The sequence below is a fragment of the Heteronotia binoei genome, chromosome 13, assembly GCF_032191835.1.
Source record: "Heteronotia binoei isolate CCM8104 ecotype False Entrance Well chromosome 13, APGP_CSIRO_Hbin_v1, whole genome shotgun sequence".
Taxonomy (NCBI): Eukaryota; Metazoa; Chordata; class Lepidosauria; order Squamata; family Gekkonidae; genus Heteronotia; species Heteronotia binoei.
Window position 1 is genome coordinate 15,210,546 of NC_083235.1, and position 17,372 is coordinate 15,227,917.

General features: G+C 47.1%; 1 protein-coding gene across 1 annotated transcript; it reads left to right on the forward strand.

Moving 5' to 3' along the window:
* The first annotated feature begins 9,940 nt into the window (after positions 1 to 9,940).
* On the forward strand, positions 9,941 to 16,675 carry LOC132581794 (lysozyme C-like). Its single transcript, XM_060253206.1, has 4 exons — positions 9,941 to 10,088; positions 10,935 to 11,093; positions 13,997 to 14,075; positions 16,618 to 16,675. Exons 1-4 carry the CDS (start codon positions 9,941 to 9,943, stop codon positions 16,673 to 16,675), a joined length of 444 nt encoding a protein of 147 aa, XP_060109189.1.
* Positions 16,676 to 17,372: the final 697 nt, after the last annotated feature.

Genomic DNA, 17,372 nt, shown 5'->3' on the forward strand with positions numbered 1-17,372 from the left:
CATCAGAAGAAGAATCAGACTGATCAGAGTCATTTGGGGCTTCAGGTGGTGTTTTTGGATACGGAACATCACCCAGAGGCTTATCTGGTAAGTGCAGAATATTGTCTCCAGTAGGCTGAGTATGTTGGTAAACTAGAGAGAGCTTTGAAGGTCCAGGCAGTTGAGTTGCAGAGTGAAACTGCTGGGGAGTGTCTATTCGGAGGGGAGTGTCTTTTTGGAGGCATGTAAAAATGTAGTTCACGTCAGCATGGAGAGAAATCTTCTTTGTACCGACAGCGATAGTATTAATCAAGAATACCTTGAATAGTGATGGCGATAACAGTGAGGACAACCTCTTGGTGAAGGAGATCTCGACATCAAAGAGCTCTCAAAATGGGTGTAATAGTAGCCGTCATGATGGGTTCTGAAACGAGAACATCTTAGATGAGCATAAACTTGAGTAGAGAGGTCACAATAGGCTGGCGAGTATAGATGCCGAGATCGAGAGCACTGAGGCTGATCGCAGAGTTGCGTAGATGACTCTCTGTAAAGTGGAGACACTGCAATTTCTTTGAACAAGTGAGTGTTGAGGAGGTTTGCACACTGGGTTTGAAGTTGAAAAGTGGGAGCTTCCTGCGGATCAGAGGCAAGGATTTCCTCATGCAAGCCACTGTGAATGGAAGGAGATTGAGAAGGGGTGCGAATGACATTGGAGGCGAGAGGCGAGGTCTGCAATGAGGCATCAGTAATAACTTCAGTCAACAATTCCAAAGGGAGCTCTGGTGCTGTAGGAGCCAAGGTTAGGACCACTGAAGTCGAAGCAGAGGCCGAGGTTGCAGACACTGAAGCTGAAGTTGAAGCCAGTCAAGAGAAAGAAGCCAAGGTTAAAGTAATTTTAGGTGCTGGAGCCCTTGATACTGAGGTCGAAACCGAGGACAACGCATGCAAGTTTGGATAAGTGTGAAACTTGTGCGGCGAGTTGGAGAGACAGCACGACTTCTTAGAAGGAATACAGTCAGTGTCTGAAGTCTGCCTGGAATGCTTCTCAGACTTGTGCTTTTTGGGAACCGAAGTCACTGAAGCCGCCGAGGAAATCGAGTCCCTTTTTTGAGCGAGGGAGATCAGCAAGAGATTGGGTCCTGAGTTGTGGGGCATAGGAGGGCACAGATAGCTTTTGAGTCCAATTTTTTCTCGCTCGTTTTCCGAAGTGACTGCAATGAACACAGTTCTCTATGCAATGGTTCCCTGAGACAAAAAAAAAGCAGTAAGAGTGTCTGTCAGTTGAGGGGATTTTTAAATGTAGTTTCCATCTTTTCCTTCCATATGCCGAAGAAGAAGGAGTGGGGGCTGGGAAGGGGGCGAAAAGAGTTCATTGAAGGTGAAATTAAAGGGGATTTTTTTTTTTTTTGTCATTTCAGGAAGAGTGAAGAGAAAAATAGAGGAAATTAAACAATACCAATCGGTGAAGGAGAAACAACGAAGTGAGGCCTGAGAGAAGAAAAATCTGGAAGATGTGCAATGAAGAGAGGTGTGATCCGAGCAGCGGTTAGGAAGAAACTGAGTGGGAGGAGCACTCTCCCCTTGCTCCAGGCATGCACAGTAGATGCCTGCTCCCCAGAGCGAGAGGATAAGTGCGCCAAAAACGCCTGAGGCTAGCTAATCTATTCTCCGAGATGGAGTTCATGGCTGAGTGTAGAACCCATGTGTGGGGCTGCACAGAGACCACGATAAAGATCATCACGCTCATGTATTTTTATGTCATACAACAACATTGTTCCGAGATTAAATGATAAATAAGCTTTGTGCTTCCACTGAGGTCTGCCAACAGGCCCTACAATAAAGTCATTGCTAAAAACACTGAGTGCCACAACAAGATTTACTGCCACTAGTACAGTGAACACATCCACACTGGGGAGGGACGGTGGCTCAATGGTAGAGCATCTGCTTGGGAAGCAGAAGGTCCCAGGTTCAATCCCTGGCATCTCCAAAAAAGGGTCCAGGCAAATAGGTTCGAAAAGCCTCAGCTTGAGACCCTGGAGAGCCGCTGCCAGTCTGAGAAGACAATACTGACTTTGATGGACCAAGGGTCTGATTCGGTATAAGGCAGCTTCATATGTTCATATGTTCACGCACACACAAAGCTGCCTTATACTCAATCAGACCATCAGGCCATTGAAGGAAGTATTGTCTACTCCAGGGATCCCCAGCCATGTTCCCTCTAAGTTGAGTTAGTGTGAGCTAGCTCACAGTTTTTTAGCCTCTGGCTCACACATTTTTGTCTCAGCTCAGGAAGGAGGGCCACCTGCAGAGCAAACGACGTTATTCAGTAGCCAAATTGCTCGCTCACAACATTAATGCCAATTTTAAACGTAGAATTTTAGATACTGAATTCCAAAAACTAGATCAGTGCTGTGAATACATTTTGCTCCCTTTTGAATTTTGGAATTTCCCCAATTATTGGTCATCTGCCTTCCTATCTATCAACTCTCCATGTTCCACAATTACGTAGAGCGTTTACTCTTGCCAGATGCAATACTATCCCATCAGCAGTTGCCTATGGTAGATATTAAAAAATCCTTCTCTCGTTAAGACTTTGTACATGTAATTTAAAACAAGTTGATTCATTGTCCCATATTTTTCTTTATTGCTCCCAATATGATACTATACGCCTTAGGTTTCTAGATCCAGTTTGGCTCAATATGACAAGCTTCTCAGATGCTGCAAAGGCATTTTGACTTCTGAATGACTTGTCATCTGAAATAACTGAAAAGATTGCTTTATTCTTGAGTCTGGTAATCAAGGATCGATTGTCCATTGTGTAGTTGCATATGACTGGCTTATTTTGTTATTTCTGTACCTTTTTATTGCTTTATTTATAATCTGAAATATGCCAATAAAGGCTATTGCTAATGCTTTAATGCCAGTAGCTCATGAAGTAGAATTTTTCCTCAAAAGACTCTGCAGTTTAGAGGGAACGTTAGTTCCCAGCCAGTTTTGAACTTGCGGGCACGTTAAGAATTTTGCTGCCACAGGAGGAGGAGCTGAATGGAACACCTCCTGCCTTACAAGTTCTGAATGTAGGAAAGCTCAGATGCTTGCAAGTCTTCCTGAACCTCTGGTGGAAAACCTTCCATTTGACTGGGGTCAGCCAATAATAAGCCCCGTCTTACAATTCCTCCACCCTCTTCCTGAAGCTTGGTGGACATCAAGGGAATTACGGTGGCGGGGGGTGGGCGCCATGTTGGGGAACCCCGGTCTACTCAGACTGGCAGCAGTTCTCCAGGGTCTCAGGCAGAAGTCTTTCACATCACTTACCCACTGGTCCTATAAAAACTCTATAGTTTTAGACCCTTAAAAAAACCTCAGCCCCTGATCCATAAGAACATAAGAGAAGCCATGTTGGATCAGGCCAATGGCCCATCCAGTCCAACACTCTGAATCACACAGTGGCCAAAAAACCCAAGTGCCATCAAGAGGTACACCAGTGGGGCTTGAAGCCCTCCCGCTGTGCCCCCCCCCCCCCAAGCACCAAGAATACAGAGCATCACTGCCCCAGACAGAGAGTTCCAACGATAAGCTGTGGCTAATAGCCACTGATGGACCACTGCTCCATATGTCGATCCAATCCCCTCTTGAAGCTGTCTATGCTTGTAACTGCCACCACCTCCTGTGGCAGTGAATTCCACATGTTAAATCACCCTTTGGGTGAAGAAGGACTTCCTTTTATCAGTTCTAACCTGACTGCTCAGCAATTTCATTGAGTGCCCACGAGTTCTTGTATTGTGAGAAAGGGAGAACAGTACTTCTTTCTCCAGAGGTGCTTGCATGCAGCAAGGGTGCACAAAACTGTGTTCAGTGGGGACTTGTCAGAGAGTGAAGAAGAGAAGATGATATTGGATTTATATCCCGCCCTCCACTCTGAATCTCAGAGTCTCAGAGCAGCTCACAATCTCCTTTATCTTCCTCCCCTACAACATACACCCTGTGAGGTAAGTGGGGCTGAGAGAGCTCTCCTAGAAGCTGCCCTTTCAAGGACAGCTCTGCGAGAGCTGTGGCTGACCCAAGGCCATTCCAGCAGCCGCAAGTGGAGGAGTGGGGAATCAAATCCGGTTCTCTCAGATAAGAGTCCGCACACTTAACCACTGTACCAAACTGGCTCTCATGTATGTTCCTGGTGCAATGTTCCCTCTAAGCTGTGGAGTGTTGTGGGCAAAAATTTTACTTTGTGAGCTACTCGCATGTGCGAGCTTAAATTTGACTGTCGTGTAAAAATCCTAGGTCCTGTATATGGACTTGGACATCGATGGCACTTGCTTGCACGTAAATGTTATTCAGGACTGCAGTCTGCAACATGGGAGACCTTGAAGAAACTGCACTTCAGCTCAGTACCCATAAAAATGGGAATGTTCTACCAAAATGAGTTTTGAGGATTAGGAAGATTAAAATAAAAATACAATACGCAATGCTGCTAGACTGCTAGAAGGCGTCTGAGCAGGAAAAAAAAAATAAGATTCAGCGCGCCTTAGAGGGAACACCGGTTTCCGTCTGTAACAAAAGATGAATGAGAATATGGCCTTTAATCCCTGTGTTCTTGGTTGGGGTGTGTGGATTCTGAGAATTGCATTGCATATGCATGTCTCTTCCATGTAACCCCTGGCATGTAAGAACTCCAGCCCCAGTACGCCTGAGCAATAAGCACATTAATTTTGAGCCACCATCCTCCACCCAGAGTTGTTGATACCCGCTTCTACTGGGGTTGCCAGTCTCCAGGTGTGGCCTGGAGATCTCCCGCTTCCCAGTCTTTTGGAGTTTAGTGCCATTTTGAAATCTTACCGGAGACTTTCTGTCCCGTTTGTCCATTGGGAGTTCTATGTGCAGTCTTTGGACGCGCTGAAAAAAGAATCTTGTGGGTTTTGCAGCTTTTTGCAACTGATTGATGCATCAGAAATGCTTTGATATTTTTTCTGAGCTTTTGCCTTTGGTTGAGATACGTAGTCGGAGCAACGTATGCTGGAAGAGGATTCAAAGCACGAATAATCAAGTCGACCTCCTGTTCATTGGGACACCTTTGCTGGAATTGTAAAACTTTTGGGGAACTGTTATTGCTCTTTAGTCTTCTATTGAACATATTTGTATTCGGTCACTATAACTTCGCTTGTGCTGTCTTTATCCAACAAGTGACCTCTCTCCCTTTACCAATCCCCAGGTGGGGCCTGGAGATCTCCCGCTTTTACAACTGATCTCCAGCTGGCAGAGATCAGCTCCCCTGGAGAAAATGGCTGCTTTTGAGGGTGGACCATGCTGAGGCCCCTCCCCTCCCCAAACCCCACCCTCTACCAGTTTGGTGTAGTGGTTAAGTGCGCAGACTGTTATCTAGGTTTGGGTTTGATTCTCCACTCCTCCCCTTGCAGCTGCTGGAATGGCCTTGGGTCAGCCATAGCTCTTGCAGAGTTGTCCTTGAAATTGCAGCTTCTGGGAAAGGTCTCTCAGCCCCACACACCTCACAGGGTATCTGTTGTGGAGGAGGGGTGAGGTAAAGGAGATTGTGACTGCTCTGAGACTCTGAGATTCAGAGTATAGGGCGGGATATAAATCCAATATCATCATCATCTTCCCAGATCCACCCCCAAAGTCTCCAGGTATTTTCCAACACAGATCTGGCAACCCTAGCTTCTGCCCTTCAGTTGCCAATCTTCTTTGCATCAACCTGTCCTTCATTAGGTTTGCCAACTCAGAGTTGAGAAATACCTGGAGATTTTGCCTGGGGAAGGTGGGGTTTGGGGAGGGGAGGGACCTTGGTTGCCAACCTCCGGGTGGTGGCTGGAGATCTCCTGAGATTACAACTGATCTCCAGGTGACAGATATCAGTTCCCCTGGAGAAAATGGCTGCTTTGGAAGGTGGACTTGCAGGGATGTCAAACATGTGACTCCTATCAGGCCCCCGAGCAACTGGCTGTCGTCTGCTTCCTTCTCCCTCTCTCTTGCTTCCTTCTGCATAACAGCTTTCTTTGCCAGGCTCTTTCAATCGTACAGCAGAGCTACTGAGCCAAATCTCACTCCTTTCTATTGGCTGAGGTTCATCCCTTGGGTAGGAAGGGGGGAAGGGATAGATCGCTTTGCCAGACTCTCTCAATTGCACAGCAGAGTTACTGAGCCAAGGCCCTCTTCCCCATGGTCCCCTGAGGAAAAAAGGAGGCTCCCCCCCATGGTCCCCTGAGGAAAAAAGGAAAACTGCCCAGTTCCCTGGATCACTTGAGAGAGATACAAAGAAAGCACCTTTAAGACCAATGAGTGCTAATGTTTTAAGCATTTTTTAAAAACAAAATCTTTAATTGTGTTTGTCTGTATCCTTTATAAAGTTTGTCTCTGCTACATGGCATTACATTTTATGACACTCATGGCCCGACCTGACAAGGTCTCATTTATGAAGAAGAAGAAGATATTGGATTTATATCCCACCCTCCACTCCGAAGAGTCTCAGAGCGGCTCACAATCTCCTTTACCTTCCTCCCCCACAACAGACACCCTGTGAGGTGGATGGGGCTGAGAGGGCTCTCACAGCAGCTGCCCTTTCAAGGACAACCTCTGCCAGAGCTATGGCCGACCCAAGGCCATTCCAGCAGGTGCAAGTGGAGGAGTGGGGAATCAAACCCGGTTCTCCCAGATAAGAGTCCGCACACTTAACCACTACACCAAACTGGCTCTATGGATTTATGGCAGATCTGGCCCTCATAACAAATGAGTTCGACACCCCTGCTCTACAGCATTTAACCTTTTGACATCTCTCCCCTTTGTAGCCTCCACCCCCAAAACCTCCAGGGATTTCCTGGCCTGGAGCTGGCACCGCGAAGACCTCAGCAGGATATAATTTGTTATTTATTAAATTTGGCTTTTATTCTGCCCTCCCCGCAAGCAGGCCCTGGGTGGAGTACAACAAAATTCTATAAAATACATATAAAATAATAAATAATCTAAGGAACAATTCTAAAAATAACCAAAGCCCACACGGCATCGTACTAAAAAGGTAGTCTCCCAGTTTACTTTGCTTTAATAGTGGGGGGAGAGGGGAAGAAGCAGTTGTGCACCAGCATCTGTTCATAACTGATTAACCCACTAGACCAGGGGTGGCCAAACTGCCACTTGGGAGCCACATGTGGCTCTTTCACACATATTGTTTGGCTGTTGAAGCCCCCACTGCCCCGTCAGCCAATTTGGAAAAGGCAGGTCTCTCTTTAAATTACTTAGCCAAGCCAAGCCGGCTGGCGGCTTGGAGAATGCATTTAAAGTTTAAGTTGTTTTCTTTCCACCTCTCCCTCCCCTCATCTATTTCCCTTCCTTGTGGCTCTCAAACATCTGACGTTCACGTCTTGCACCGCTCTCAAACATCTGATGTTTATTCTATGTGGCTCTTACGTTAAGCAAGTTCGGCCGCCCTTGCACTGGACCGTTGATGTTAAAAAGCCGTAGGTGTTAAAAAACATCGCTGCCCTCAGCCATATGCTTGGCAAAACATCTCTGCCTTGCAAGCTCTGCGAAATTGAAACAGGTCCTGCAGGGCCCTGATATCAGTAGGTGGAGAGTTTCCTTCCACCAAGCCGGAGCCAAGACTGAAAAGACCCTGGCTCTGATTGAGGACAGCTGGTAGGCTTGCCAGGTCTAACTCAAGAAATATCCAGGGACTTTGAGGGTGGAGCCAGGAGCAAGGTTGTGACAAGCATCACTGAACTCCAAAGGGAGTTCTGGCCATCACATTTAAAGGGACTGCACACCTTTGAAATGCCTTCCCTCCACTGGAAATAATGGATAGGGGCACCTTCTTTGGGGGTTCATTGAGTTGGACCCCATGGTTCAATATTTTTGAAACTTGGGAGGGGGGTGTTTTGAGGAGAGGCATCAGATGCTATGCTGAAAATATGGCGCCTCTACCTAAAAAAAAAAGCCCCCCCCCCAAGCCTCTGATACCCACAGGTCAATTCTCCATTATAACCTATGGGAACCGGTCTTCATAGGGTATAATGGAACGCCCAGCAGACATTCCCCCCGGCCTGCTTTCTGATGACCCTGCAGTGTGGGGAGGGCCTCCAACTGTGGATTGGCAACCCTAACAGCCAGACGTTCTTTGGGCCAGGAATTTCCAACAGATGGCCTAATGCAGAGTTGGCCAAACTGGCTCTTTCATACATACTGTGCGACTCTCGAAGTCATCATTGGCCAGCTTGGAGAAGGTATTTGTCTCTTTAAATCACTTCTCCAAGCCAAGCCAGCCGGCAGCTTGGAGAATGCATTTAAAAGTTGCTTTCTTTTCACCCCCCTCCCCATCTATTTCCTCCTTCCCTGCCTGCAGCTCTCAAACATCTGATAGTTCATGTCTTGCGGCTCTCAGACATCCCACATTTATTTTACGTGGCTCTTATGTCAAGGAAGTTTGGCCACCCCTGGTCTAATGTGAGAGAGCCCACCTTCCAAAGCAGCCTTCTTCTCTGTGAGAGAGCCAGTTTGGTGTAGCAGTTAAGTGCGTGGACTCTTATCTGGGAGAACCAAGTTTAATTCTCCACTCCTCCACTTGCACCTGCTGGAATGGCCTTGGGTCAGCCATAGATATCGCAGAGGTTGTCCTTGAAAAGGTCAGCTGCTGCGAGAGCCCTCTCAGCCCCACCCACCTCACAGGGTGTCTGTTGTGGTGGGGAGGAAGATAAAGGAGATTGTGAGCCGCTCTGAGTCTCTGATTCAGAGAGAAGGACGGGGTATAAATCTGCAGTCTTCTTCTTCTTCTCTCAGCCCCACCCACCTCACAGGGTGTCTTTTGTGGGGGGAGAAGATAAATGAGATTGTAAGCTACTCTGAGTCTCTGATTCAGAGAGAAGGGTGGGGTATAAATCTGCAGTCTTCTTCTCTCAACCCTACCCACCTCACAGGGTGTATGTTGTGGGGGGAGAAGATAAAGGAGATTGTAAACCGCTCTGAGTCTCTGATTCAGAGAGAAGGGTATAAATCTGCAGTCTTCTTCTTCTTCTCTCAGCCCCACCCACCTCACAGGGTGTCTGTTGTGGGGGGGAGAAGATAAAGGAGATTGTAAGCTGCTCTGAGTCTCTGATTCAAAGAGAAGGGAGGGGGAATAAATCTGCAATTCTTCTTCAGTTCTTCAAGGAGATCTGATCCTTGTCTCCTGCAGAGCAATCATAATAGTGGGATATGTCCAGATCCCACCTGGAGGTTGGCAACCCTACTTCCCAGTATTAAAACCTTTGATACCGCAGTGCCCAAATGTACAACGTATTAATCCTTTCTGAGTAGTTAGAAACCAGTTCTAGTCTTCAATTGGCACGGAACAGTCACTAGTCCTGGTAAGGGGGGCCCCTTGCTTCACTTGTGCAGGGAGAGGATTCCTCACAGTCTGTCTGGCACAGTTTTGGGAAATGTTCATCTCGTGAGCCGTGTCTGGAAGGCCCTAGGGGATTTTCATAATGGTAGCCAAGTCAGTTTGTCTGGCAGAATTTTTGGGAAATGTTCATCTCATGAGCCGCGTTTTGGAAGGCCCTGAGGGATTGTGTCTTACCGCAGTGCTAGCCTGCTATTGCTACCATCATTTAATCTGGGCCTAGAATTGTTTATCTTGTATGATGCGACCTTTCTGCCTGCGGTGCACTTTATTTATTGTTGTATTGTTTCTACAGTTTAATTTTAATGTATTGGTTTAACTCCAAATTGTAGGTCTTTGTTGTTGTTACTGCATGTTGTGATCCGCCCTGAGCCCATTTATGGGAAAGGGCAGAATATAAGATCACTAATTAAGTAAATAAGTAATTTTTCACAAAATTACAGGGTTGGGCCCAGGCAGAAGTGAGAATTGTGTAAGAACTCCACACAGAGTGTTCATGAGCGGTTGCCGTCCTCATGAGGTAACACCTGAGGAGCCAACATAAAAGCAGGAGGCGAGCGAGAGCCACACACATCTGCTGAGATGAAGACCATTTTGTTCCTGGGGCTCATCCTCTTTGCAGTGCTGCAACTGCCCAGGGCTGAAGGCAAGACTTTTGGGAGATGCGAGCTGGCGAGGGTCCTGTGGCAGAATGGCTTTGAGGGGTACATAGGTCACAAAACGGCTGACTGTGAGTAGACTCCCCCCTGGCTTTGTCCACTCCAAGATCAGTTCTGTCCTTTGGGTGGCCATTCTGTGGGGCTGTAGATCTGTGGTAGAGCATCTGCTTGGCATGCAGAAGGTCCCAGGTTCAATCCCCAGAATCTCCAGCTAAAAGGACCAGGCAGGCAGTGACGTGGAAGACCTCTGCCTAAGATAGGGCTGCCAAGTCCAATTCAAGAAATATCTGGGGACTTTGGGGATGGAGGCAGGAGCAAGGGCGTGACAAGCATGACTGAACTCCGAAGGGAGTTATGGCCCTCACATTTAAAGGGACCGAACACCTTTTAAATACCTCCCCTTCACTGGAAATAATGAAGGGTGGGGGCACCTTCTTTTGGGGCTCATAGAATTGGACCCCCTGGTCCAATCTTTTTGAAACTTGGCAGGTGTTTTGAGGAGAAGCACTGGACACTATACTGAAAATTTGGTGCCTCTACCTCAAAAACAGCCCCCCCCCAGATGACCGCAGATGAATTCTCTGTCATAACTTGTGGGAATTGGTCTCCATAGGGAATAATGGAATGTCCAGCCAACGTTTCTCTCCTCCCACCCTGATTTCTGATAACCCTGAAGCAGGAGGAGGGCCACCAAACTGGGGATCCCCTGCCCCCACCTGGGGATTGGCAACCCTAGCCTAAGACCCTGGAGAGCCACTGCTAGTGTGAGCAGATAATACTGACTCGATGGACCAAGGGCCTGATTCAGTATAAGGCAGCTTCATACGCTCTCATGTTCTTGCTTTGGGGTTCCTTCATGTTGCCCCTGTGGATTTTGGGGTTGCCCCTGACAACCTGCCTGCAATCTCTTTCCACAGGGGTCTGCCTGGCGCAACACGAGAGCGGATATCAAACTGACGCTGTGCATGACAACGGCAGCAGCCGCGACTACGGAATCTTCCAGATCAATAGCCAGTATTGGTGTGATGACGGCAGGACTCCCGGTACCGAGAATGCCTGCCGAATCTCCTGCAGCAGTAAGTGTGTGAGAGACTGCAGGTGTCAGCAGGAATCACCAAACATACAAATGTCAACAAAGAATAAGAGATTCCCCTCCCCCCTCAGCTTCCGTTTTGGTCCCCCTCTTAGGGTTGCCGAATCCAATTCTAGAAAGATCTGGGGACTTTGGGGGTGGGGCCAGGAGCAAGGGTGTGACGAGCATCATTGAACTCCAAAGGGAGTTCTGGCCATCACATTTAAAGGGACGGCACACCCCTTTCAATGCCTTCCTTCCATAGGAAATCATGAAGAATGGGGGCACTTTCTTCTGGGGCTCATAGAACTGGACCCCCAGGTCCAATCGTTTTGAAACTTGGCGGGCATTTTGGGGAGAGGCACTGGATACTATATGGAAAATTTGGTACTTCTACCTCAAAAAACAGCCCCCCCCCCAGATACCCACAGATCAATTCTCCATTATTTCCTATGGGAATAAGTCTCCATAGGGAATAATAGAGTTCCCAGTAGACATTTTCTCCCCCCCCCCACCTCCTGCTTTCTGATGACCCTGAAGTGGGGGGAGGGCCTCCAACGTGGGGGATCTCCTATCTCCACCTGGGGGTCAGGTGGTTTTGGTGGAGTCATCTGACATAAAATCAATGGAATGAATTTTGGACAAACCTCTTTGGATACAAGCATTTTTTGCACTCTGCACTTTTTTGGAAGTAGTTTTCCCGTGAATTTTTCTACGTGCTCTATTGTATAGGTTCAAAGTGCTTGGAAATAGGCTTATCCGTGAATGAATTTATGTATTAATTGCATGTTGATTTCACTTTATTTAAATGGATATCTTTGATACAAATTGGTGTTACTTTTTTCATTATTGCATCACGGTATTCCCTGTTAATAGCCCCGTGGCACAGAGTGGTAAAGCTGCAGTACTGCAGTCCAAGCTCTGCTCACAACCTGAGTTCGATCCCAGCGGAAGCCGGGTTCAAGTAGCTGGCTCGAAGTCAATTCAGCCTTCCATCCTTTCGAGGTTGGTCAAATGAGTCCCCAGCTTGCTGGGGGGAAAGTGTAGAGGACTGGGGAAGGCCATGACAAACCACCCCGTAAAAAAAGTCTGCCGTGAAAACGTGAAAGCAATGTCACCTCAGAGTCGGAAACAACTGGTGTTTGCACAGGGGACTACCTTTACCTTTTTTTTTTATTATTTCCCTGTTCCCCACCTGGGGATTGGCAACCTTACCCCCTCTCCATCTTCATTCATCCATTAGTTTCTATGTGTTTTGAGAGCACTGCAGGGAACTGGGAGACCCATAAGTTGACCAACTTTGTGTCAGGAAATTCCTGGAGATTTGGGGACGGGCAGGGGGGAGGTGAGCCTGTGAAAGGCAAGATTTGGGAAGGGATCTCAGGGGAGTAATTTTCCCTCTAAGCGGAGTTAGTGTGAGCTAGCTCGCAGTTCTTTAGCCTCCGGCTCACATATTTTTGTCTTGGCTCAGGGAAAATGGCCCCAGAGCAAACTAATTGATGCAGTCACTCACAAGTTTAATGCCAGTAGCTTGCAAAGTAACAATTTTGCTCACAAGACTCCACAGCTTAGAGGCAGCATTGCAGGGGAAGTATAATGACATAGAGCCAAGGGTGGTGCTAAGGCCTTTTAAAGGAACAGAAACCTCAAGGAGGCAACCCCCCCCCCCCGTCCCCAAATGAATAAATATAAGTCCAAACTTGGAAATAGTCCAACTGAAATTCACAAGGTGGGTGCTCCTTAAGAACGTAGCTTCAACACAGCTGCTTTCTTAAAAAGACGTCTCTCTAGATTTTGATGATGTTTCAATTCCTTCTTCAGTTTTCATGGCTCAGTTGTTTAGGAACCCTGTTGTACATTCTTTATTCACAGCATTAAGCTTCTCATTTTCAGTGTGAACATTGAGCCCAATGTTCACACTGAAAATGAGAAGCTTAATGTTGTGATTAAAGAATGTACAACAGGGTTCCTAAACAATTGAGCCACTGAAACATCATCAAAATCTAGAGAGACGTCTTTTCAAGAAAGCAACTGCATTGAAGCTATGTTCTTTAGGAACACCCACCTGGTGAATTTTAGTTGGACTATTTCCAAGTTTGGACTTATATTTATTCATATGGGGAGGGGTTTTTTTTTGGCCCCCTTAGGATTTCTGTTACTTTAAAAGGCTTAGCACCGCTGGCCTCTATCAATATTGTATTGTTTACTATGTATTGTACACAATCCTTGTAATATATTTTTGCAAACTGTAAGATGGTGTATTAAAGGGTGAAATTCTAGCAGGAGCTCCTTTGCATATTAGGCCGCCCCACCCTCGATATAGCCAGTCCTCCAAGAGCTTCTAAGCTCTTGGCGGATTGGCTACATCAAGGGGTGTGGCCTAATATGCAAAGGAGTTTCTGCTAGAATTCCACCTCTGTGATAGAGTCCATCCTCCAAAGCAGCCATTTCCTTCAGATTAACTGATCACTGCCATCTGGAGATCAGTTGTAATGCCAGAGGATCTCCAGACTCCACCTAGAGGATGCCAACACTACCTGAGAAACCTGTGTTTCCTCAGCTGCAAAAGCTTGTGTGGTGACTGGGACTGGTTGTTATTTCTCAGCCTGAGCTACTTTACAGGGTTGTCGTGAGGAAGAAGTATGGAGGAATTAGGGAATCCATGTATAAAAGGATATTTTCGGGGTGGGGCCCGGTGAGGGTGGTGTTTGGGAAGGACCCCCAGAAGGGCAAACTGTCACATAGTCCACCTGCCAAAGCAGCCATTTTCTCTGGGGGATCTGACCTTGGTTGTTTGGAGATCAATTGTAATAGTGGGAGATCTCCAGGTGGTATCTGGAGATTGACAATCCTAGGTGGAGGGGCCAAGCAACATTTCTTTCTCATATCCTTTCCTTCTCCCTCCAGAATTTCTGGATGATAACATTAAAGATGATATGCGCTGTGCCAAGAAGATTGCCCTGGAAGCCGGAGGCCTGACCCCCTGGTAAGATGATGATGATATTGGATTTATATCCCACGCTATACTCTGAATCTCAGAGTGGTCACAACCTCCTTTACCTCCTCCGGCCACAACAGACACCCTGTGAGGTGGGTGGGGCTGAGAGAGCTCTTAAAGCAGCTGCCCTTTCAAGAACAACTCCTACTAAAGCTATGGCTGACCCAAGGCCATTCCAGCAGGTGTAAGATGATTCCCTAACCTGCTGGGGGGTGGAAGCCAGGAAGTGAGGCTTGCAGAGAATTTCACACTGCTGTTTTGTCACTAAGAATGGGGTGGGGTGGGGGGGATGGTGGATGGGGTCCCTTGACTCTGTTCTGCCAGCTCCCATAGAAAGGAGCCTTCTATTTGCAGAGGGCTAGAAAGCCGTCCCCCAACCACTGTGGTGATCGGCTTTAATAGGAGCACAGAAACCTATCTATGCGATCTTCTCAGTGGCAAAATCCGTTAGCTCTGTTGGTTGGAAAACATCCCTGTCACTTGCATTATCCGCTGACTTGCTGTCTCCCTGTCCCACTGCCCTTGTCCAAATGACCAGATGGTGAAGTGTTAGAAATTACAGAAGAGTAACATACTTTCCAACCTAGCAAAGCAACAAACCGCTGTTATTTTTAAAAAAAATCACACTAGTTATAGTACAGAGGTGAAGTTGACGAGTTTGTGTTCTTTTTTTAAAGAGTTACTGTCCAAATGCTCATTTGTCCACTAAAAATTTGCCTTCTGCACTCTAGCCTTGATGCTATACCAAGTGAAGACTTTGCCTCTTTCATCCCCTCTAGCAGTCAAGTTCCTTCCTTCCTTCCTTCCTTCCTTCCTTCCTTCCTTCCTTCCTTCCTTCCTTCCTTCCTTCCTTCCTTCCTTCCTTCCTTCCTTCCTTCCTTCCTTCCTTCCTTCCTTCCTCCCTCCCTCCCTCCCTAATAATTTTGTTTAAAATCCAGCCTGAGAAAGTGTTCTGTGTTAAGTGTTCTGTGAAAAGGCACAGCAGCAGCATGATTTCTGGAATCAAATAGAGACTTCTTGAGGCAGGAGTGGAGAAGACAGAACATCCAGGACTGGGACTTCTGTCCTCTTTGCCCTGGGCCTCCTCCAGAGAGGAGAGTGTCATGGCCTTCAAGCTTTCCTGATGTTTCCTGAAGTTTGAATTAATAAATTTGGGCTCCATCCTCAAATTTCGAGGGGTTTCCCAGCCTGGTTTTGGCAACCCTACATCCCATCCCACAGTGGGGACCTGGAAACCCTAATGCATGCAAAGAAGTGTGATGCTAATGCTCTCTATCCCCAGGCACACTAGCAGCAAGGCCCTTACAAAAACTATTAGGAATGGCATCAGAAAGAGAGGTGGGGCGGGTCTTTCTAGGGCACATGGAACCCACTTCCCTTTCTGCTGGTGTGAAAGCGGTGCTGGAGGGAAACTGGAAGCTCCTTTCCCTCCCTCACAGTGCCAAGAGAATGAGAACTTTTAAAGGTGAGTTTCCCTAGAAGATCAAAATAGGGGTCAATTTCACCTTTAAGACCAACAGTTTTATTCAGAACGTAAGCTTTTGTGTGCATGCACACTTCTTCAGACGAGGAATGAAGTATAGTAAGCAGAACCACATAAAGATGATATTGGATTTATACCCCACCCTTCACTCTGAATCTCAGAGTCTCAGATTGGCTTACAATCTTGACCTTCCTTCCCCACAACAAACACCCTGTGAGGTAGGGGAGACTGAGAAAGCTCTCCCAGAAGCTGCGCTTTCAAGGACAACCTCTGCAAGAGCTATGGCTGATCCAAGGCCATTCCAGCAGCTGCAAGTGGAGGAGTGGGGAATCAAACCTGGTTCTCCCCGATAAGAGTCTGCACTCTTAACCACTACACCAAACTGGCTTTCTAGTGTATATTTGTTTGCAAGGGCAGTCGCACCCTGATGGTCGCAACCCTTTGATTGGTGACTGCTGGTCTAGGGTGAATGACATTTCATATAAACTGTGTGAAAATTCTAACCCAGGGGTGTTAAACATGTGGCCCGGGGGCCGAATCATGTTGCCCGGTGGGCTCCAATCAGGCCCCCAAACAATTGGCTGTCTTCTGCTTCCTTCTCCCTCTCTCTTGCTTTCTTCTGTGTAACAGCTTGCTTTGCAATCGCACAGGAGCTACAGAGCAAAACCTCTATTTTCTCCATTGGCTGAGGCTCCTCCCCCTCCTAGTCCTGGGAAGGAAGGAAAGAGCCAGAGCTTCCTTTGCCCAGTTCCCTGGATCCCATGGGAGAAATACGAAGAAAGCACCTTTAAGACCAATGAGTGCTAATATTTTAAGCGTGTTTTAAGTTTTTTTTTTTTTTTAAATCTTTAATTGTGTTTGTCTGTGTCCTTTATAAAGTTTATATCTCTGCTATCTAAAATAGGCACACACATAGCCTGGCCCAACATGGCCCGGCTTGACAAGGTCTCATTTATGTCAGGTCCGGCCCTCATAGCAAATGAGTTTGACACCCCTGTTCTAACCTGTTTCCTCCCCGCCCCACCTTCTTTCCGTTTTTGTTGGCAGGGAGGCTTGGCACAGGTATTGCCAGCGAAATGTTGATCGCTACGTCCGGGGCTGCTGACGCAGAGAGAGGTTGCAAGAGAGAGGGAGAAGGAAGCAGAAGACAGCCAATTGTTTGGGGGCCTGATAGGAGCCCACCGGGCCACATGATTCGGCCCCCGGGCCACATGTTTAACATCTTGTAAAAATGTTTGAGGCCGACACTGGGGAAGATGGCGCCAGAAAATGATTGGGTCGGTCACAGATCAGTGATTCGATTTGTCTTGCACCTCCAATGGAAACATGCTGAGTAAGTGTGATTTGAATCAATCATCCCCCTGAACGATTTTGCAGTAGGATATTTGGGATTAATAAAGCAAATATAAAGCCACAATGTTGGGGGTTTTTTTGGGGGGGGGAGGAAATGATTCCTTTTGTGGTTTCTTTCTGCGAGGAAAGGTTGCAGGGTACAGCTCAATGCAAGGTGACTGTAAGGAATCAGTCACCGGCACTAGCATGTTTGGGGGGTTTAAAGGCCATGAATAGAGAAAAGCTGTGAAGAAAGGATGTGAAGAAAGGTTAAAACACTTGGGGCTCTTTAGCTTGGAGAAATGTCGACTGTGGGGTGACATGATCGAGGTTTACAAGATTATGCATGGGATGGAGAAAGTAGAGAAAGAAGTACTTTTCTCCCTTTCTCTCAATACAAGAACTTGTGGGCATTCAATAAAATTGCTGAGCAGACAGGTTAAAAAGGATAAAAGGAAGTCCTTCTTCAC